Here is a 22445-nt window from a genome sequence, read left to right on the forward strand (position 1 = left end):
GAGGAAAGGGGGGGCGTGAATTTTCCCCGCGGGGCTGATGGGATGGCCCTCCTCTCCCTCCCATCTCCCTGATTGTGCTGCTGGGACGCTTGCGCACACATACACATGGTCTTCCCAGGGATCCCCCCGACCGTCGGCCCTCAAGCCAGCCTTCCTTGTGTTGCCATAGTAACAATAGATACGACCAAGATCAAAAGCTTGCACCCAACCAGCCCACTGGTCCATGGCGCTCAGTACCCTATGCTCTGACTGGCAGCATTTCCCCAGAGTTTCAGGCAGAGAGGAGTCTTTCCCACCTCTAGCAGAAGATGCCAGAGATTCATCGGGGGATGCCTCTGCCATGCAGCTTTGTTCCTTCCCCTCACAATAAGATTCCAGTCCTCATGGTCTGAAGGCAGGGCTAATTTAAAGCTTATACTGAGTCAGACCCTTGGCCCGGTGTTCTCTACCCTGACTGGCAGCAGCCATGGCTCTCCTGGGTTGGGTGTAGGCAGGGGGTCCAAGCTGGGACCTTCTGCATGCAGGTGGGGGCTCCGGCACTGAGTGATGCTCCCTCCCCTGGATGGCAACCACAAACTTAATTCTGAATGCCGGCAGGGGAAGGTGCTGAGGATCACCACTGCAGGAGTTATGGCAACCGATGCTCCATTTGCGGATGGTGATGATGATGAACCAGTCTACCCCCACCCACCCTCCTCGGTTGAATGTTAAATTGATGCTGAAGAGCCTTCTTAGCTGTCAGGGTTGCCATATCCAGAAACTGAGGTGTTCGTTTCATTTTTTTATATTCTTACACTGCCCCATAGCTGAAGCTCTCTGGGCACTTCACACAAATTAAAAACCATTAAAATACCTTATACAAAGTATAAACCCATTCATGTAAGGACATGAAACAGGTAGCACACACACAACGACATGTACTTAAAACCATTTTAAAATGTTGGATTGTGCCCTCGAGTAGGATTTTGCTCGAGGTTTGTCTGCTTCCCTTATGGATGCTGGCAAGGGATTTGAATCCCAAATTAGACTAAGTGGAGGGGGGGGAGGCGAGGCCTATTCTGCCTCTGGCTTGTGCTGCTAGTTCCTGTTCCTTGTTCAGGGCATGGAGTGATCTGTAATGGGAGGAATGCAAGAGTGGGTCTGGAGTGGTGGACCTGGCAGAGGACTAGGCTAGCTGGCCTTTGGGGCCTTACAGGAATGCTAAAGTTCCATGCCAGGTGTAGGGCACACACTTTGGATATCAGAGGCCCCCACGTTCAATCCCCTGGAAGCATCTCCACTTTGAAAGGCTCTCAGGTGGCCACTGCTGTTCCAGGGCTTCCCCCACACCCTTTTTCTGAGACTGCAAAGCTAGAGGAGACTGTGCTGAGTTAGATGGACCCACAATCTGACTTGGTCTGAGGTTGCGTGTTGGGCAGCAACGCTGATTCCACGTTCGCAGCCCTTGATCGCTTGCTCTCTCAGCCAGCGGTGGCTGGGGGATGTTTTGAGCTGACTCTCTTCGCGCCCCAGTTGCTCCTTGCAGGTGGCCGCTCTGACTTCCTCTCTGCTTTCCCTGCTAGTCTTCCACACCAGCTCTGCTTCCAGTCCAAAGCCATTTGCCTGACAGGCTTCGTAATGAGGTCCGGTTGGGCTGCAGCGTAGCTGAGCCTAAACTATGGAAGCAGCCAGAGAAATAGTTGAGTGTCTTAAGACCAGGTGGAGCTATTTACGTCTAATTCAGAAGCTGGTGTAGTGATGCTTCTCTCTCTCTCCTTCTCCCAGTTTCAAGCAACTTGGTGGGGGTGAATAAAACCTTCCAACTCCCAAGTGTATTGGTTTTCTGGTAATTGGAGCTTGTGCTGTCATTAAAAATGACAGCTTTCTCTGGATAATATTCCTACCTAGCACTTGTAAAAATGCAGCGAATATAACCTATATTTAACTTGCAGTGTCTTGAGTTCTCGCCGCCGCGGCTGCCTCCAGAATCCTAGGCTGATGAACAGATGAAGCAGCCTTGTACTGAGTGAAACCGTTAGCCCGTCAGGCCTAGCCTTGTCTCCTCTGATTGCCTGAGACTCAAGAGAGACGTTCCAGAGAGAGTTTCTGGGGATTGATTGAACGTCGGGGCCTTCCGCGGCCTTGGCCAGAGCTACTTTCATGAAAGCCCTTGACTGGGGACCGACGCCCACATCTTGCTGACCCTAAGATTCCTCATACTGTCTGTTTTCTTGAGGTTTCTGCCATTTGCATTTTGCACCAAGAAATGGTGACTGGTGCAGCTGGCTGAACATTGAGGGACTCGATTCTCATCCAACCCAGAGCGTCCTAGTTCAAGGCTCAGCCTGCCTTGGATTGCAAAGTCCCCGGAAAGGAGACTGCAGTGTATCCAGACAGTATTATTAATCTTTCACCTGCTGCTTCTACATTTGTGAAGTATATCCTGAGCCTCTTGCTCCCTGTCTTACCCTCCGTGGGTGTGGTGAACCCTGGACTGCCCCTGCCCGCGCTCCCATTTCTGTCTGAACATATCTACTGGGATACTTGTCACCTCGCTTCTCCTTTCCCTTCTAAGCCATTTTTTCCTTTCCTCTCCTGGCTGAGTGTGTCCATGTAGATCTCTTCTAGATCTTTGTTTCGCAATTTGTCGCCGTTCCCCCTTGAGCAGAGTTTTGGGCATCTGCTTCTGCATTCCAAGTAGAGCATTGCTCTAACTTTGCACAACTTGATGATGTTCCTCCTGCTGATACAAGTAGCCCATGAGAGTGTTTATGCACTCTGACCTTGGCCGTTAGTGTGGAGGGTGAACTTCTTCCACCTTTCTTGAAAGGAGTGGGCACGGCCCTTTTGTCAGCTCAGCAAATGTGTTCCACACTGGATGTGTTCAGGGGCTGCCCCATAATTGAGCCATTGCTTTATCACCGTCTGCTTCCACTCCTCTGCCTGGAACCATTCCACCCATAACCCACTAATTAATCAGGAAAATGGCTTGTAATGTGCAACTGCCTCACTGAACAAACTTCCTTCGGAGGATGCCAGAACTCTCTCTGCAGCCATTTTAAGCGTCTCCTCCTGAGTAGAAGGAGGAGGGTTCTTTGCAGTGGGAGATTCCCTGCTTTGCACGCAGAAGGTCCCGGGTTCAATCCCCAGTGGCATCTCCAGGTAGAGCTAGGAGACCTTGCCTGGAACCTTGGAGAGCCATTGCTGCTGCCAATCAGTGTTGTCAACACTGAGCTAGATGGACCAAGGGTCTGGCTCGGCATAAGGCAGCTTTTGCTGTTTATTCTGCACTTAGAACAATGCTCTGGGGGTAGTGGGGGGAGGGGCGGATCCAGACAGTCTAGATTATTACCAGGTGAAATTGGCTTTTTCCCTTCCTCCCATCCTTCTTCCCCGGCCTGCTGCCAGACTTCAGCTAGTAAGTCGGGGCTTAGAGGTATTCTCTCGGCCTAAGAGGCCTCTTGCTACTAGTTAGAGCAGCACCAGCTTGGCCGTTCGCTGAATTGCAGGCAGCTGTTATTTAGTGCCTTCATTATCCCACTGCCTTCAGGCGTTGGAATTAGAAGCCTTGTACTTCAGCCCTTGTGGGTCGGTGTTCTTTCTTTGGGATGGTGGGGGAGGTTGACACTTAATTTTGCTTCCTTCCTCCCCCCCCCCCCCCCGGTTAACTGCAGATGGGCTGAGCATGCAGGGGCGGCCGGTGCCCTTCACTCGGTTCATCTAAGGGTCCTTGTGGGCTTCTCATTTGGACATGGACCGTCTCTTTCCTCCTGCCATATGGGCTCTCGCAGGACAGCTTCAGTGGGAGGGAGATGACAAATGCATTCCTCGCTCAATTTCTAACTGGGAAAATGCTCCAGGTTTGCACTGCTAAATGCTGCGAGCCCCAACAGCTCCCCATCTTCAAAACGGTGGTTAATGGAAGACTGAGCTGACTCCCGTCACTGCTGCGGAGTGTATATAACTCAAATGCTAATTGGTCCTCCCGTTGACTCATAAAGAAGAATTCTCAGGCTCTTCCACGCCGGATCCTGGTAGCTGAGATTAATCCATTCAGATCAGTTGGGGAAGTTCAAATTTATAATTGGGAGAGGCGATGCCTGTTTGTCTGTCCTGTCTTCGGCCATTTCCGTTGCAGGTTTCTTGGCTTAAGTCTCATCCGGGAGGTGTTCGGATACTTTGGGCAGCAGCGGCAGAGTGTGTCCTATTTATATAGAAGGGTGGAAGTCGGATATGGGTGCTACGCTGATTATGCCTCTCAGAAACGAATCACTTCCCCCCCTTGACCTAACCCCCTGTCCCTTTTAGAGCTTTCGTTCAGTTCCTCTTATTTTTTGTTTGACAACATCACACAGTGACAGCATGAAGTTAAGGCATGAACTGGCCGGGGCATTCTGGAAGCTGCAGTCCGACACCTCTGAAGGGTGGGCAGCAGGTAGATTTCCAAATGTTTCAGATGTCTCCCAGAAGCCGAAGGCCAGGAATGCTGGGAGTTGAAACTCAAAACTTCTGGAGATCCACTTTTTGCCCACCTCTGCCTTAAGTGACTTGCGACAAGTTGCTTCCTTTTCAGCTGCATCTGTGCCTTTTGCCACCATGTACAGGATGGAGATAAGAACGCTGACCTAACTTTACAGGACGCCGTAAGAATGGTTGAGATGAAATTATGTTTATTGAGCAGCCGGAAAACCATGGTAAATGCTAAGGCTGATTTGAACAAAGGGTCCAACGGATGCCTCAGCGCAATGTCCCCTCACTTCATAATGGGGAACTGGGAGTCCCTGCGTCAGCGCATAGAGTGATGGCACCTTTCTCCCTCCTCAGCGCTACCTCTGCCATGAACAACTTAGGGAAAACCCATGTGCAGTTGGTTTAAAAAATGATCGGTGCTAGTATGTATTCCCAGGTCTTCCCCATCCCAAACCAAACCCCTCATTCCAAAGATGAAGGTGCCCTTGGACACTTCAACTGTGGTGAAGGCTGTTCATCTCAGCCCTCAGTAAATGAGATGGTGCTCCATCTCCCTCAACCTTACCCAGTTCATCTCCAAACAATCCAGTAGGATCCCGAGTCTTGCCTCTGGACATTAATATCCTGTCAGGGCAGCATACATGGTGACTATCCCACCTGTTTTTCACAATAGCCCTGCCAGGTAGATTAGGCAGGGAGAAACAGAGAGCCTGGTCCAGGGTCACCCAGCGAGCTTCATGTCTTGAGTGTGAATTTGAACCTAGGTCTCTAGCTACCAAGGCTCTCCCATGAGCCACTGCACTGGATTTCACCAAAGGGATAGGATCTTAGACATGCATTTTGGGGTTCTGGTTGCCAAGTGAAGTTAACTGCACTGGGCTGGATCAGGATGTGGTCTCTCAGCATCTGAGGCTCAGCCTGGAATGTTCCCCCAAGCAGTGGTGAAGCATCCTGCTCCCCCGTTGGAGGCCTCTTCAGCAGATGCTCCCCTTCCTTTAACTTCTGTCCCCTGTTTCCTTCTTCAGTAAGGCTTGGAGGGTTATAGCCTCTGCCATGGAAACATCGCAGGTTAAACTGAAAAGAGAGGAGAAAGACGCAGCCCTGCATGGCAAAGGTCTGGGTATGTGCAAAGACCCCTGGCTGGAAGGGGCACTGCCTTGACTTTTGGAAAACCGGGGGAGTGGGGAGGAACCAGAGCCTGCTCAGCCTGCTCTTCTGTGGGGAGGCTGAGCTTGGCAGATACCAGCTGGAAGTGAAATGCATTGAAGCAGTTTATAGAAACACTCAAGAGTAAGCAGAGAGGTGCAGCCAATAGGCAGGTTCCAGCAATGAGGGCATAAATGTTCCGAATGTGCTTGGGGTAATTAGTTTTGAATTACCATGTGCATATTTTAAATATCTCAAGATCATCCGAGGACTCTATAAACAGCTTTCCTGCAGCTTTGTGTGAGAGTTGCTCTCCTTTTTCTTTCTGTCGAGCACTTAGTGCTCCAGTCTGGCAGCCTGGAAAGCATGAAAGCACCTCAGCTTTGCCAGCAGGAGGACCAGAGTCTGGAATAGCTCTCCCGGCTGTGCTGCGGAGCGCAAGAGTTTCCTCCATCAGCGAGGCGAGTGGCAGGAGGCACACGAAGCCCATGCGAGATGGGCTCTGGCTGCAGATGGCAAGCCTGATCAGGGCATGGAGGATGCGTTGTGTTCAAAGCACTTTGGAGACATCACCCCAGTGGGCCCAAGACATTTGGGCCCATTTATTTAAGATCTTTCTACTCTGCCTTTCAAAGGAATTCCCAAGATAGCTTACAGGACAAAATTAAAGCAATCCTCAGATGTTCACCAGTCTCCTAATGGTGGATCTCAAAGACATGAGAAGGTTAGGAAGGAGTAGCCTTAGACTAGGTCAGCCTGCAGGTCTAGCCCAGAATGGACTGCTCCGACCAGCACGGGCTCCTCAATGTCTCGGGCAGGGGTCCTCAGGGCTATGGCTTCTCCCAGGATCTCTGACGGGTCTTCCCCATCACAGGGTCTTTTGCGGGAGCCCTTCTGGATCCGGATCCTGGTTTGGGGGCTGCTCTGCCAGGAGCCCATGGCCCCTTCCCATTGAAGTCCCCTTTCCATTGGAGTCTGCTTATTTCGGGTAGCTCAAGAAGAGAACAGTCGGTTCTGGTCTCCTGGAGGTTCCCTTCGCAGGAATGATATAAAAACTAGAATGTCCATTTCCCCTGACTGACACTGACACACACACACACACACACACACACACACGTACGCACCCCCTCTAGGACACCCCACCAAGAGCCCACCTGGAAAAGGTGAATGGGCGCATAAGCTGGGGAGGGGGGTTAGCCAGTTGTCCCTCAGTAGAAACTCCATTTACCCCCGTGCAAGTGGCACGTAGGCGACTTCCAAGCCCCTTTCTTGCCAGACGATATTGATTGAGTTAATCCTGCCGAATTCGCTTCACTGACTAACTGCCCAGGCATTGCTTAGGTGCACTTTAACGCCATAGGTCAGTTTCAAACGACACTGACCAGTTAAACTCAGCCAAGTCCTTAGGACTGCCCCCTAGCCATGTTACCAATAGGGGAAGGGCTACAGGCGCAAAGCACACCTGGGAAAACCCATGGTGATGGCGGCCAAGTAATCTCAGTTGCAATTCCCCTTCTGGCCACTGCATGGAAGTATATAAGCTATTGTCTTGCCTCATCGCCGTGTAACTCTGATTTAGCAGTATGAGTGCCAAGAAGTCACCTTATTCTTGAGAATAAATGTTTGGAGCCCAATGCCTTGCCTGTGATCTTTCACGAGTGTCTCAATATTGGATTTGAACACACTCGGATTAGCATAATTTATGCAACAGGAATGGAAAGCAGCGTGTCTTGGTACAGAGGGCCAATGTTACTGCCAAAGCACCTGTCTACTGCCAGGAGGGCACAAGTACACCTTCCCTTGGGCAGAAAAACAGTCATGGAACACCTTCGCAGGGAACAGAGAACCCATGCAGTCTTGTTCAGAGGACAGCATCTCAGCTGGGGCAAAAAGGCCTTCTGCTACAAGGCCTTCTGTTAGGATAACTCAAGAGGTGAGAGACATCAGTTCGTATCTGAGGCAAGTGCTGAAAGGGAGTAATTCTACAACACTGAGAGTCCCAAGGGGCGGGGCGGGGCGGGGGGTGGGGGCGACAGTTTTGCAGAAACAGCACTTGGGTGTATTAGAGGACTAGACCACCTGTTCATTCCTATCAGCTGCAAGGGGTATAAGACACTGGACAAGGAGATGCAATTGGCTGACCTTTCGTTTCAGGTGGACTTTTTGGGACAACAGCTTCACCAGTTCTCGGCAGCAGTGCTCACCTGGAAGACCTCTGGGACAGCCACGTGGCCTTCCCTCTCTACATGCTTGGCACTTTTTTCTCAGGCAATTCAGACAGAGGGCGTTTCAGCAGTTCTCTACGTTTTTTTTTCTTTTGCTTTGGGAAAGTTGGACTTGCCATGGAAGCCCATTATGCAGAGCTAGTCAGGAGGAGAAGTTAATTCTTCCTTGCCAGCTGTACAGAAGGGTCTTTTGTGGGAAGGTCCTGCTTCTCTCTCAGCCCCTCCCAACACCATGTGGCATTATTCCTGGATCCATACATGCAGGATACAGGAACAAGGATTGGGATGAAACCTCTTTAAGGCATGACTACGCAAGTAGTAGAGCAGTCTCCAGGTTCCCTCTGATCTGAGGCTCCAGAGGCCCTCAGGCCCTATCAACAGACTGCCAAGTCCTAATTACTCTTGGCTGGTGATCTTGCAGAGGAGGAGGCAGGTGAAGGAAAGCATCGAGCCAGCCCTGCTTCTCACTGAGTTTGGGAGTTGTCCCTTTTGCTGTATACACACGTGTACACACCCCAAAACCAAATTCAGAGGCTCTAAACCAGCCCTCCCCAACCTGTCCCCTGATCTCTTAGACCACAACTCCCAGCATTCCTGACCATTGGACGTACTGCCTGGGGCTGGTGGGTGTTGATGTCCCAAGCATCTTGGAAGGGCAGTAGGTGGGGAAAGCTGACCCATTCCCCCATGTGTAGGAACGTTTCCCTTCTATTTGGGATTTTTTGTTTTTAGTTCAGTATTTTAACATTCTGTTTTTCGGCAGGCTGTAAGGCCTTTAACAGAACTGCTGTATTTTATGGTTGCAGCCTCTAGATTGGGACAGAAATAGCATCGATAAGGGAATGTGTCTCAATCATGCTTGCCATCTCCACAAGCCATTCTCTGTCCACGCCATAAGTATCCCTTCCAAACCTAAAGTGGCTGGGTTTCTGCGTCCATCCTGGGTCCAGAGTTCCTTCTCTCTGGGTTTAGGGGTGCTCACCTGTTGGTGTTCTGCCCATGAACTTGTTAGAAACTTCTTAGCCTCCATGTTTTGGCAGCGGTATTGTATCATGGGATCCCTCCAGCAAAAGATTGTTGTAATCCAATGAACATAGCTGCAAATATTAATTGTTCATGGCCACAGGTCCTGTCTGAAGAATGAAAAGGGCCACTCATGTCACTCACTGCACCGTTTGGCCTCTGGCCTGTTGGGGTACAGAGTTGGAAAGGCAGGTATAAGTGGGGACCCATCTCTTTGCTATCACTCAGCCTGCTGCTGAGCCTCAAAAGCCAGGCGCCTGCTTTAGCGTTGCTTTTGTGGGCCAGCTGTGCTTTAATTTCCATCGCCTGCTTTGTTCTCTTTAGAGCAGGGTTGCAGAATCCCAGGCCCAAGGGCCAGATACGGTCCTATGCCACCCCCCACCACCCCCAGTTTCTCTGGTCCCACCCCCTTTCTCCAGACCACCAATCATGTAGTTGTTTCCTGGCTTTGTGCAGTTTTAAAAAATTGTGATGCTTCTGCTAAGACTTAGGGCGTGGCAGTGAGTGTGCGGCTTATGTGGGCCACCCCTGGAATGCGCCCCCGGGGAGCTTTCTGAAATGGAACTGAAAGAGGTTGTGCACCCCTAATCTAGAGCCAAGGCACCCATTGTAATACACGCCCACGCTGCCCCTCCAACGCTGCCCTTTGCTGCCTGGCTGAGGAATTGTTGGCCGTCCCACCACGCCTAGACACCCCGTGTTGGGGAAGGCTGGTCTAACCTTTCCTGTTGCCTTTTACCTCTTTAACGTTCTACTTTATGTGCTCAGGCAAGAGCTGTGCATGTGGCGTTCTGATATTCCCGGAGACCCTAAAAGAGTCGCAGCCTCCCTCGCTTCTGCGCTGCCTTCTCCCCGCTCCTCCACTAGGATTTCCCCAGCAAACCAGCAGGGGGTGCTGTGAGGATAAGAAACCACACCGCAAAGATGGCCCCCTCCACCCCTCCCTCTCTCCTGGAGACCATTGGGTGCGCATGGGGAGGGGGTGGACCCTTATCTCTAAAGCGATCCTGATAGAATAAAAATGGCTCATTATGCAAACTGCCTGCTCTTGGTTCGAGCCCCAAGGCACGAACCTCGAGTATAGCAGCTCCTCTGCTCAGATTAAGACGGAGGAGGAGCAGCTTTGATGCAATCTTACAACAAAGTTTAATGGAAATTTTATTTCTTCTGAACTCCACTGCCACTCCGTATCACCCCTCTCGCACGGCCCTGTTAATCCAGGACGAGCGGAATGAGGAACAAGCCTCGTCTTCACACCCAGCCCCTGGCCCCAATTCTCACCCTCCTTTCTCCAGTGGCCAAGGCCTTTTCATTCAAATCCTCACGCCGCTACGTCACATTACAATGCATTTAATCTTGTTTCTCTCCCCGCCCCCGCCCAACCCTCTTTTGTGGCTATTTATCATTTTAATAGGGTGCCATGAAAATATTGCATAATGCAATGTGCAAAAAAATTGATAAATTACAATAGGGCAGTATTGCTGGGATATTTTAACGGTATTAGGGTTTAGTAGATGTATTTTCTCATTAGCAGACTAAGGCTGGGCAGGCAGCGTGAGGCTGGAATGCTAAAGGATTTGGGGATAAGCTGTATTTATGTCCTGTTTGAGTAATTAAGGCGCAACTTTATTGTAAAGTTTTTCCCAGACGTTGTTTAGCAGAGTACAGAGAATAATAATTGTAAGGAGTCCAGCCATCACTGCCTTCCATGCCAGTTGCCATAACTACTGAGCCTTCCCTTGAGCCAGGTTGGGGGATGCTGAGAGTTGTAGTCCAAATGATCTGGAGGACACCAGGTAGGGGAAGGGCTGAAGACACTTCACTAGGCATCCTCATTTTGGCTCCTAAAAACATTGTATCTTTAGGAGTTGTTTTAGAAAAGTTCCTTATGAGGAGAAGTGGTTAGAGAGCCTTCTATTCAGTGTATTGTTGGGGGTGGGGCAGGAGAGTCACTCTACCTATCTCTCTTCCCCCCCCCCCCACAAAAAACCCAGCCAGGCAGGAAATGACTGTCTCCTTCCAGGTGCAGCAGTCAAGGGTCAAGGCGCATCTTCATAAGAACTTCTTTCCGGGTTGCAAGCGGCTTGCGCCTGGATGGAAGCTGAAGAATGGGCAGGCAGCCTGATGGGCAGCCTTTGAACTTGAGCGGGCTGGCCCGCGGGCCGGAGGTTTCCTACCCCTGCTTTAAAGGGACGGGGAGGGCTTCCTTTTTCTCTGGGGCCAAGGCCGCCGCCTGCACTCGGCGCCCTCTGCCCTCTCCCGGCGCACGTGGCACAGGCTGCCTTGGCTTCGCAGCTTTGTTCGGGTGCGATCCTTCCCTCTCTCCCTCCGCCGCTGCCAGGCGAATCTGTCCGGGTGAGCGGAGATGACGGGAAAGGGCAGGCCTTGCCGCAAAAGATGAATCACTTCCCTGCGCGTTTGCTCCTGATCTTGGTAACGTTCTTCTTCCGGACTTTGGTTATTTATATGAATGTCATGGGCAATTCCGTCAGAATTACAATGGAATCTGGGTGGGGGCAAGAGATGGATTAATGGCCGCCGCTGCTTGGTTAGGAAGCTGCTGGCAGGAGAGAGAGAAGGAGGTCGGGTCACTGCTCTCGCCTCCCCTCTCTCGCACGAGCGAGCCCAAAGTGGCTGTAACTTGCGGCCAGCCCTGGGCTGGATGAGGGCGGCATTGGCGTTATTTATGGGCGCAAAGGGCCGCTGGAGATGTCACTGCTCCCACGAGCCGGAAGGTTCCTGAGAGGGCTCCGCTAACTTGGAACCCCCCAACCTAGAACCTTTTCCAAACATATGCCAAAGTTTTGTGCTAGTTTTGTGCCGCAAACCTCGAGTTTTGGGCCACCACCAACAGCTGTGTATTGATACTTCAAGTGGGGGTTCGTAGTTAACACAACAAAAAATGAACTTTGTCATAGAACCTCCAAACTGGTGCCAAAGTTTTGTGCTAGTTTTGTGCCGCCCCAAGAAGCTGGGAAACGACATACCCTTAGGTGTGGTCTGGTGGATGAGAAAATTTTCACATTCTCAGATCCACTCCAAACTGGTGCCAAAGTTTTGTGCTAGTTTTGTGCTGTAAACCCCGAGTTTTGTGCCGTCCCAGGAAGCCCGGAAATGACATACCCTTAGGTGTGGTCTGGTGAATGAGAAAAATGTCATGTTCTCAGATCATGCCAAAGTTTTGTGCTAGTTTTGTACCAGTCTGGAGTGGATCTGAGAACGTGACATTTTTCTCATTCACCTGACCACACCTAAGGGTATGTTGTTTCCAGGCTTCCTGGGGCGGCACAAAACTCGGGGTTTGCAGCACAAAACTTTGGCACCAGTTTGGTGGTTCTATGACAAAGTTGATTTTTTCGGTGTGTTAACTACGAACCCCCGCTTTAAGTATCAATACACAGCTGTCGGTGGCGGCTCGGGGTTTGCAGCACAAAACTTTGGCATATGTTTGGAAAAGATTCTAGGTTGGGGGGGAGGGGTTCCAAGTTAACGGAGCCTCCCGAGGGCGCGGCGAGCGCTCCTCCATCCTTCATCGACGCCGCAGAGAAGCATCTGGACGCCTGGGCGCCCCCTGGCCAGGGCTCGCTTCTAAGGCTGGCTGCGCTTTATCCGTCGCCCGGCCCGTCTAACGTGCCGCGCCAGGGCTGCCTGCGCTTCAGATCTCCTGCCCAGGCAGCGCTCCCAGCGGCCCTCTTACTCCGCGGAGGGAGGGGTGCCCCTCGCTGCTCTTCGGTGCTGGGCGGAACACCCAAAAAGTTGTAGGCGGACTTTGGAAATTTCTTCCTGCACGGAAAGGCATAAGGCGGGGGGGGGGGGGCGTTTGCCTGGCTGGACAGGGGCAGCAGGCCGCCTGGATTCTTCCTCCATCTGGCCGGAGGGGGCTAAGCTTGCCGTCGGTTGCAGAAGCAACTACGACTCTTCAGCCGCGTGCTTGGCGGGGAGGGGGCAAGCGCTCCTCCGCCTCCCCCTCAGTTCCCCACGTTGCTAAGCGTCGCTTGCGCGGAGCCCCGCCCCTCCCGTGCCCCGTGCATGTTTCCGCGAACGGAGGGGAGGGGGAGCCTTTCGCGCTCGGCTTGATTTCGCCAAGAAGGAAGTGCGCGCGCGCGCCTTTACAAGGGCTTTTCTGTTTTGCCGGTTGGCCGCGAGCGCTGCAAGAAAAGCGCGCCGGGCGGGGGAGAGAGCCGGTCGCGGGCCTGACTCTTCGTTGCGGGGCGGGGCGGGGGAGGAAAGCGCGAGTCAGCCGTGGCTCTTGGGAGAAGCGCCCTGCCTGCTCCGGGGCGCGTCCAGCAACCAGCCAGGGGCGCTGGATGGGCGCCTCGGCAGCGCCAGGCCCTCTCTGGTGGCCAGCCCCCGAGGCGCCGCGGCAGGGTTACCAAGGCGCGCGTGTTTGCAGGAAGCACCTGGCTGCAGGCGGCTCCCCGAAGACCAGAAGCCTGCCCGGGCTGCCTTTCCCAGCGCTCCGGGTGGCGGCGGGCCTCGATCCCTTTTCTCCCCGGCCACCTGCCAGGCTTTGGCTGCCGGCTCCTTCTCTGCGCCACCGCACCTGCTCTAGAAGTCCGGGGTGGGGGCGGCTTCCTGGGCTACGCCCAGCCCTCCCCTGGCCCTCCTTACTCCACGTAAAAGAGAAGGAAGCCTGGCTCGGAGGGGGGCGAGTTGGACCCAAATAGGCCTCCTCACGCACGCCCTCCATCACTGAGACTTTGCACCACTGCGAGCAGCCCCGGGAAGAAGGGCGTGGGGGGGAGGGTCTCCGCAGGCCCTCCCCCTTCCCCGGGCTGCTGGAATCCTACCCTTCCCAGCAACCCAGGAAAGTAGGTCACTCGCTGCTTGGTTCCCGCCCGGCCCGCTGCGCACCCTCGCTGCTTCGCCAGCGACGCGTGCCCGGCCTAGCGTTGGACTGCAGCAACGCGGAGAGCCCCCCCCCCCCAGTCCAGAAGCCGACAAGGGGTCCGGGCGGTCCCTGTCGCTGGGGCCGCTGCCGCGCGACTCCACAGGCTCTGATGCCATTCCGTGGGCGAGCGAGGGGAGGGTCCCGTCGCTGTCTCTCTCTCTGTAGCCTGCTGAGGAGGAGGGGTCCCTCGGTCCCATGACTTCCCAGCTTCCTCCCCCGCAGTTGTGCGCCTCTCACCCTGCCAGGGCAACTGTTCTCCAGAGGGCACTGGTGGGTGATGGGGATGCGGAACCATGGAGAGCGAGGCGGAGGCTTGCTGTGAGCGGCCGGCCGGCTGCCCTTTCCTGCCTTGGGGAAAGCAAGCTAGGCACCAGGGGCCTGGCTGGTAGGGCAGGAGGCTGAAACCCAGTGGGTTTGGGGCCAGGTTTGTGCTTGCTGCTGCTGCTTGCTTTGCCTCTCCAAGGGAGGAGGGCGGATCAGGACTGGGGGTGAGTCCGATGACGTGCCTGTGACTCAGGCGGGCCAGGGGCCTCCTTGCTGCCTTCTCCACAGCAAAGACATCAAGTGATACTCGCCCCACCCCAGCCTGGTTCCCTTTCCACATGGCCTAGAAAACCACTCACTCCATAATCCCGCTTTATGTGGAGCAAAGATGCTGTGGGTCGCATTCATGCATACGCGGTACTCCTGGGAGCGCACCAGACAGGCCTGCACATTGCCGCAAACCCACCTCCTGGAAATAGATGCAAAGCATCTACAAGGGGAGGGGGGCGGAAGAGAGAATGTGGTGAGATTTGCGGAGCATCAACCCCCCCCACCCCCACCCCCAAGAAACAAGTTTCCAAGGTAGAGGGAGGCAAGTGACTTTGCTGAGGAAATCAAGGACAAAGAGGCTCTACTCCCCACTCCCATAACGAGGAGCTCTGTGGAAGCCAAAAACATGCACCTTTGGATTCCAGGCCAAGCTGTTCCAACACCTGCTGGAGCTGCAAGCCCTGGTGCACTGAGTAAACATGCATCAGATTGGGCTGCAGGTGTGTCTGCCTTGTCCTTTGGGATCCAGGCACTGCACCTCCTCAAAGGTTGCCCCACCCCAGCAGCACTGTCCAAGCGGAGCTGCCGTTTCAGTTCCTGCTGCATCACCAGCCCTCCACATCTCCCCGCTCTCCGTGTTTCGTTTAGGGCTTTGTTCTCTCTGGAAGCCTTCCCGTGAGCTATCAAGACGGTGTAAAGAAACCAATTCCAGAGGGGAATTCCTGTTGACTCTCTTGGCGGGGGAGAAAATAGCCATAAATACATGTTGTCTTCAAGGGGCCACAGGAATCTCCCTTGTGGATGTGTAAAGTAAGGGGTGAGGCTCCACAGAAGCCATCCCCAACCAGGCACCATCCAGATGGCTCTTCCGGTCGCACAACCTGCAGTACCTCTACCTGCAGGACAACCACATTGACTACCATCATCCACAGCCACCAGGGCCATTGCAGAGTCTGGGGAGTCCCATTACAAAACCGTCTACAGCCTCGTGCATGATACCAGACTCCACGCTCGGAGGGAGAACGCAGCCACTTTGCATGCAGGAGGACCCTGTCTCCAGCCCTGGCATTCCCAAGGAGGACTGGTGTTTTGGACTACAACCCCCAGCATTGCTGACCATTCTCCATGCTGGCTGGGGCTGATGGGAGTTGGCCCAAAATATCCGGCAGGCACCTGGTTGGGGATGGCTGGACTGTGGGTGATGGAACTCGAGGGAATTTGCTATTAGTCAGCTCCTGATATTCTGAATCAAACCAACTCTTAAAAAATCAGAATGAGGGCTGGAAGCCTCAGTTTATTCCTGTCAGATTCTGTGCACCCTGAGCATCTTCCGATAGGGCTATGCAAGGCCCGTGTCTGAAACCCTGCAGCTGCACTGCCAGTCACTACTATGGCAAGTGGACTGAGGGCACAGCTGGCGTTTTGCAGGCAGAAGGCCCCCACTTTGAACCCCCCCCCCCTCAGCAGCTCTCCAAGTAGGGCTAGGAAGGAAACCCTGGTGAGCCATGGCTGCTGCCAGTCAGTGTGGACAATACTGGGCTGGGTGCACCCAGGGCCTGGATCTGCTGGCCGCTGCCTCCTGTGTCCATCAGCTCTTTTGCATCGGCCCGTGGGTGAGAAGCGTGGTTGGTTGATGCTAGTTCCTGCGGGGCAAGCAGCAAGCAGATGGACTGGCAGGCTTTTGGGTGCCTTCCAGCTTTGCTTCACGGTGTTGTTTTTCAGCATTGTTTTCCGCGGCTGGCTGTATGCTGGGCCCGTGACGTTCAGGTGAGTCTGCTGGCTCCAGAACTGCATTTTTGTTATGTAAACAGGACACCCAAGAGCATCCACCACCACCGCGAGTGAATCCAATTGCACAGGGGCTCCTTTCAGGGGGTCAGAGCCAACTGGGCCGGTGTGCGCATGTGCGTTTTCCCTTCCCACCCTTGGGGGTTGCAGTATGAACAGGAACCATGCCCCCCCCCCCCATATTTTCAACTCACATAGGTCCTTCTAAATCGCTCCAGTGCCTCTGAGGTCCCAGATAGAGGAGCCCAGAGCAGGGAGGATGGGGCTGTCTCCTCTTTGCCGAAAGGAGCTGGGAATGTTCCGGAGGTCTGGTGAGTCAGCGCATCCTTGCCCGACCCGGCTGCTGATATACATGCTGGTGAACACGTGCCTTTTCCCAGAGCTACTCCCAAGGTTGGGGAGATGCATGGGATGGAGAATGAGAGAGAGAGAGAGAGAGACCAGAGCTGGTTTCCATATGGTTGCTTTATTTCCCTCTCTGGGCTGTCCATCCCTCTCTGTTGGGGCGCCTCTCCCCAGAGGGTGATCTGACCTGGAACGGCCAGGGGTTTGGAAGGGACCCCTTTGGCCCCAGTGTTTGAATTACAGGAGAGAAGGGGTGGGGGTTTGAGGGATTCCAGAAGCCCTCCCCTGGCACCCTTCCATTTTAGCCAAAGCGTGGCCTGCCTTGCAGCCTTCTAAAATCAGTGTCACTAGGGAGCAGACCCCCACCCACCCACCAGCATCCCTGTAACTCAAGCACTGCTTGCCCCTTTGCCCACCCAAAAAACTTTACAAAAAAATCCACCCTGTTTCTCTCCCCCCTCCTTTTTTTGTTTTAAAAACCAAGGACAAACGTCCCAAACACTATATTCCTCACCACTCAGCTGGCTCCACCTCACACTCCCCAACCCCCCCCCCCCACGATCCCTGCCCTTTCAGAGCTGTCAGGGCGACCTCTCCCCCATGACACTAGCCAGACCTTAGCCCATCTACAAAGGTTCTTGCAGGACTAACACTGTCCGAAAGGCCTACCAAGCACTTCCCCTCCTCCTCCCTTCCAGGGTATTGACTATGCTGGCATGGGTCTAGGCTTCCCAAATTAAGATGCTGTCCCTCCCTGATGGACACACATTTTGCTTGTAAGGGTGGGAGCATCGGCTGTCCAGCATGGTTTCTCTCGTTTGCTTTGCACACTGATAAATAAAACCAAAGATTTGTGCTCTTAAGTTTCTAAGAACGTTGGTCCTTGCTGGTTCCCCTGGTCACCCTCCGTCCCTCCCGCAAGCACCTACCAAACTGGAGGGATTATCGAGGCACTAACCCCACTCCCAAAACACCTTTCTGTTCTCTTGCTCTCAATTCATCTGAACAGTCCTTTGCTCTGAAGACCTGGGGCTCCTGCACGTTGGTTGTCTCTGATATAGCTTATAAACATCATATAGGACATACATTTGGGTAACTAAAGGGCTGGGGGAACCTGTGCATTCGTTTTATTTTATATGTGACCACAGACGTTACCAAAAAAATGACGCACCTCTGTTTGAAAAGTTTGTTAAAGTTTCCGCCTCTAGTTCTCCCTGCCTGCCTGCCTGCCTGCCTGCCTGCCTGCTCATCCTTCCTTTGATGGTGGCTGCTCCGAGCCCAGGAATTCAGCCCTGTCCTGCTAAGGTGTGAAAAGTTCCTGAGAGATTCAGGAATTGCAGAGGTTGTCTTCCAAGAGACTCGCAGGCTGCTTTGGCCCGGAACCAAAAAGTGCCCTGCGTCTTTGGCTGGGCCCAGGCTGGTGTCCTTTGACTCGGTTCATGTAGGTGTCACTGGTGATGTCTTTACAGCAGTTCTGGTTCCCCTTTGTAATCCCAGGGTCTCCCTCTCTCTCTCAACAGGATTTTACAGGGAGCAGAGTCCAGTTGTGACTAACCGAGGATGACCCCCCCCCGTCCCTTTTATCCTGGTTGTGGGGTGGGGGAGGGATTCCTTTTTGTAAGTGCTCAGTTGGGGCTGTTTGGTGATGCGCAGGTGTGATATTGCTTGTAATCCCATCCCTGCCACGCACAGTGCATTCCATGCAGTCCATGTTTGTGTCATCCCCTCGCTGGCCACGGACGGGGCCAGGAAAAGGCCCGGGTTGTGTGGCTGCCTCCACAAGGCCAAATCCTTGACACAGAGGAGGAGGAGAAGAAGAAGAAGAAACAACGCTGGGACTCCAGAGGCCGGCGGTGGTTCAGTGTGGCTCCGATCAGGCCGGTCAGCGGATGATCACCACCAAGGCCAGCAACATCCAGCCCAGGAGAGCCATCTGGGTGGCCCTGGAAGCAGCCCTCGCCCCTATGCTCCGTGTCCCTCCCGCCGCCTGCTGAACCCCGCTGGGGGGCAGCACGGGTGTCCGTGGGCACTTGCCCTTCTGCTTGGGCAGCAAGCCAAGGTTGGACTTGTGCTCGTAGTCCTTCATCTCCACATCCTTCCAGGGCCCCAGGGCCCCCAGCTTGGTGGTCCGGTTACGGCTTTTGGTGCAGTTCTTGCTGGGCTTCCTGTAACCGGGGCGCTGGCCGGGCTGGAGGCTGTGCTCCCCCACTTTCCCCTTCTCCGTGGAGGAGTGGAGTGGGGGGTGGTCCCTGGGGGGTGCCCTGTCGGCTGAGGGCAACCTGGGGCTGTTGATCTGATGGAGGGACTCTGAGCCGGAGCAGTGCTGGAAGTCCTCAGCTGGGAGCTCTTTCAGGTCCTTGCCGTGGACGCGTGGCGGGAACTCACAGACAACACTGGAGCTGGAGCCCCGGAAGCGGCGCAGCCAGTCCCAGAGGGAGCGGGAGCGGCAGTCGCAGTGCCACGGGTTCCCGTTCAGGCGCAGGTACTCCAGGGCCCCCAGGTGCGCCAGGGACTCCCCCTGCAGCTCGGAGAGGCTGTTGTTGAACAGGAAGAGCAGGGTGAGGCGCCGGAGGTCGTGGAAAGACCGCCGGTGGATGTTCTGGAGTTGGTTCTGGTGCAGCAGCAAGCGGTCCAGGTTGACCAGACCCCGAAAGGTGTTCTGGTGGAGGCTCCAGAGCTTGTTCCCATGCAGGAACAGGTGGCTCAGGTTGACGAGGTCGACAAAGAGGTCCTCATGCAGGTAGTCAATGTGGTTGTCCTGCAGGTAGAGGTACTGCAGGTTGTGCAGGCCCCGGAAGAGCCCGCTGGGCAGAGCGCTGAGCCCGCACTTGTACAGGTGCAAGGCGTGGAGCCGGACCAGGCCGTGGAAGGTCTCGGCAGCCAGCTCCCGCAGGTTGCGATTGTCGCCCAGGTCCAGCTCCTCCAGGTGGACGAAGCCGTCGAAGGCGTTTGGGTCGATGAAGGTGATGTTGTTGGAGTAGACCCAAAGGGTTACCAGCGCAGGGCTGAAGTGGCCCCGCAGCAGCAGGGAGATCTGGTTGTTCTGCAGGAAGATGCGCTCGCTCTCCTCAGGGATGCCCTCTGGGATGGTAAGGAAATTGTGGGACTGGCAGCTGACAGTCATGGGCGATGGGTAGCAGACACAGTCCACGGGACAGCTGCCACTAACATGGATCTCCAGCAGCAGCAGAGCAAGGAGGAGCTCCAGGAATCCCCCTGCAGACAGGGAGGGAGAGAGAGGTTAGGGGGCTTTGCAAATAGGCCCCTGGGTATAGCCATGTCCCACAGCACCCACGGGGCAGGCCCACCGCATCCGGTCATCAGCCACACCACACCCGGCTCCTCTGTGTCCCCATGGGCACCTGAGCCTCCGGCTCTGCCATTCTTTGGCCCTTTGCAGCTCCTCCCACAGGACATGGGAACATGTCTTATACCAAGCCAGACCCCAGGACCATCCAGCCCAGTATTGTCGACACTGACTGGCAGCAGCAGCAGCAACACTCCAGCATTTCCCACAGGGCAGGCCAATCAAATGCCCCAGCGGGAAGCCCACCCACGGGGTCAGGAAGGCCAAAGCCCTTCTGAACACAGGAGCCTGTTTAGCCACCATGCCAACTGGTAGCTCAGTCCTCTCTGACTGCCTTCTTTGAAGGCCTCTAAGTTAGTGGCCGTGGCCGTGGCCATGTCTTGCAGCCCATGTTGTGTGGAGGAGTCCCTTCTGCTCCGCTGTGCTGGCAAGGAGTGAGACGCCCCCATTAGCCGGGCTTCGTGCTCACCCCTCTGCTCTGTGGCCCGGCCTCCCAAGGCCCCTCTCTGGCTGCCCACACGCTGTCCCAGCTGCTCTCCCAGGCATAATATTCCCGAATCTTGCTGGCGCATGGGATCAAGGCCAGAACCCCTCTGCTGTCATTTATTATGTATTCTCTAAAATATTAATGCCCTGCCCTTTGCCAAGCGGCACCAAGGTTGCTATAGCATCCGACTGCTAAAGATGCTTCCGTGCTCTTTTAATTGCCATGTGGAGGTTGTTGTTTTAATCCACCCCACCCCTTGATTTAAAAATATCCACTTAAGATACAAAAAGCCTTCTGGGAATGTTCCTGGGGCCACACACAGGAGGACCCGGCCAGTGGGGCAGGGGCACGCTGGGCTTCCCCTGGCCTTCCAAACTCCCCAAAGCCAACAGCACCTCTTGTTTGTCTGGTGCCAGTGGGTTGGAGAGCTACACAGCCCTGCTGGCCATGAAGTCTCCCCGTGATGGAAGGCTTTGGGGTCAGCAGAGCTCCTGGCATTGGGACCACAGACTCTGGCTTAGAGGTGGCTTCAGGCTCTGCCTCTGCATGTGCCAAATTTACACTTTGTGGCCAAGAGCAGCTTAAAGTCCAAAGCAGGGGGAGGGGCTGGATGGGGGGCTCTTCAGTGAGGGAATCCCAGCTTCAGTCACTCCTGGTCATAGAAGGAAGGAGAAGGAGAGAGAGAGAGAGAGAGGTTGCAGCACCTCAAAAAGCTCATAGCCGTTTCTTCAGTGGCAACGACTCTGGCATTTGCCAATCAGTCCTGGAAAAGGGCAAAATGCCCCTTTCAGCCTACCTTGGCTCAGCGGGTGGTGGACATGAGAAGGAAGGGAGGGAAGCTGCCATCTCCTCCCTACCCCCCATTTTTGAGCAGCCCTGCAAGATGCATCAGCGTATTCATATTCTTCAGAGAATTGGTGTGTATTTGAATCTTGCCTCTGTTCGATGGCCTTAGGCGAGCCGCTCTCTCTGAGCCCCTCCCCCTGCCTATATGCGATCTGAGAGAGAATAATACTGACTGACCTTACAGGCTCATTAAAAGGGACAGATATTGCCTGTGACACCCTTTGAAATACTTGAAAGGGCTATGCAAATGAGACGACTTATTCTTAAACACGCTTGTGGCACTCTCAGACTGCACTGCGTGACAACCTCGCGACAACCTTGTGAAGTAGCCCTTCACACCCCGGTGGGGCTCCCCTCCCCAGGAGGCACGTTTGGGGCACCGTGGGGCCTCCGTTGCTGCTGACTTGCCTGCGTGTTCCTCGAGGTGGGCTGAGCAATTCCCAGCACTCTCAGCAGCCCCAGCCGAGGCCTCCCGTGTGACGCGCTCAGGGGGAAGCCGTCCTTCCCTGTCAGCTGGAGTTCCCAGCTCCAGCGCAGGCAGGCACAAAGAGCGACCTTTGGCGTGTGCAGCTACAGCCCTTGCAGGCAGCACATGGATCTGCAAAGCGATCTCCAGCTTGGGGTGGGGAGTGAGACTCTCCCTCGGCTGCGCCAGCCCCCTCCGAAGGCCCAGGCCTCCTGCGGGACACCAGGTCCCTCCCCTTCCCCGTCTCTCAACCCAAGGTGGCATATATGACGCAGGACTTAGAAAAACACATGTTCTCTGCCAAGAAGAGCAAATCCAGGCTGAGTTATGCAAAGTAGGCCTCAGTGCATCACTGATGCGCTTCTTCGACATAAATGATTCTGGGACCCTGTTTTCTCTTCTCAGCGCTGCTGCTTGCCACCATGAGGGCTAGGAGCTTACCTTCCAAAAAAATAAGGAAGCCAGCAAAGATTCTCAAGGCACTGCCAGCCATTACTTGGGGAACAACATTTCCTGGCACTGAGCAGCCTCTGTCTCTGTGCACCCGGTGGGATTCCTTGCACCTAAGCTAAGCAGTTGCCACGGGCTGGCCAGTTGCTGGCCCATCATGCTGAGGTGACTAGCCCAGGATGGCTTCATTTCTTTATTAAATGTCTTCTACATTGCCCAATAGCTGGCGCTGTATTTCCTTGGCTGTCCTGGCTGGCAGCGGCCCACCGGGGCTTCAGACCCTACCTAGAGAAGCTGCCAGGGACCTTCTGTGTACAAAGCCAGGGCTCTACCACTGGCCCTAGTGGCCTTTCCCCTAAAAATAAAGGGAGGTCCCAGTCCTCATGATTCTGAATAAAGGACTGATTTAAACAGGAAGGCTTTCCACTGAGCCCTGGGTCCTTCTGAAAGCCTCTCTCTCTCTGGGCACAGCTGCAGCGGTCCAGATG

At 54.4% G+C, this 22445-nt stretch overlaps 1 protein-coding gene across 1 annotated transcript; it reads right to left on the bottom strand.

Annotated features, from left to right (window-relative positions):
• Positions 1-18178: 18178 nt before the first annotated feature.
• RTN4RL1 (reticulon 4 receptor like 1) lies at positions 18179-19633 on the bottom strand (the record flags this gene model as incomplete). The annotated part of the gene is made up of 1 exon (XM_063146769.1): positions 18179-19633. A coding segment is annotated over one exon (1350 nt), but the record flags the coding sequence as incomplete, so codon positions are not given.
• Positions 19634-22445: the final 2812 nt, after the last annotated feature.

This window comes from Elgaria multicarinata, chromosome 22, assembly GCF_023053635.1.
Source record: "Elgaria multicarinata webbii isolate HBS135686 ecotype San Diego chromosome 22, rElgMul1.1.pri, whole genome shotgun sequence".
NCBI classification, from domain to species: domain Eukaryota; kingdom Metazoa; phylum Chordata; class Lepidosauria; order Squamata; family Anguidae; genus Elgaria; species Elgaria multicarinata.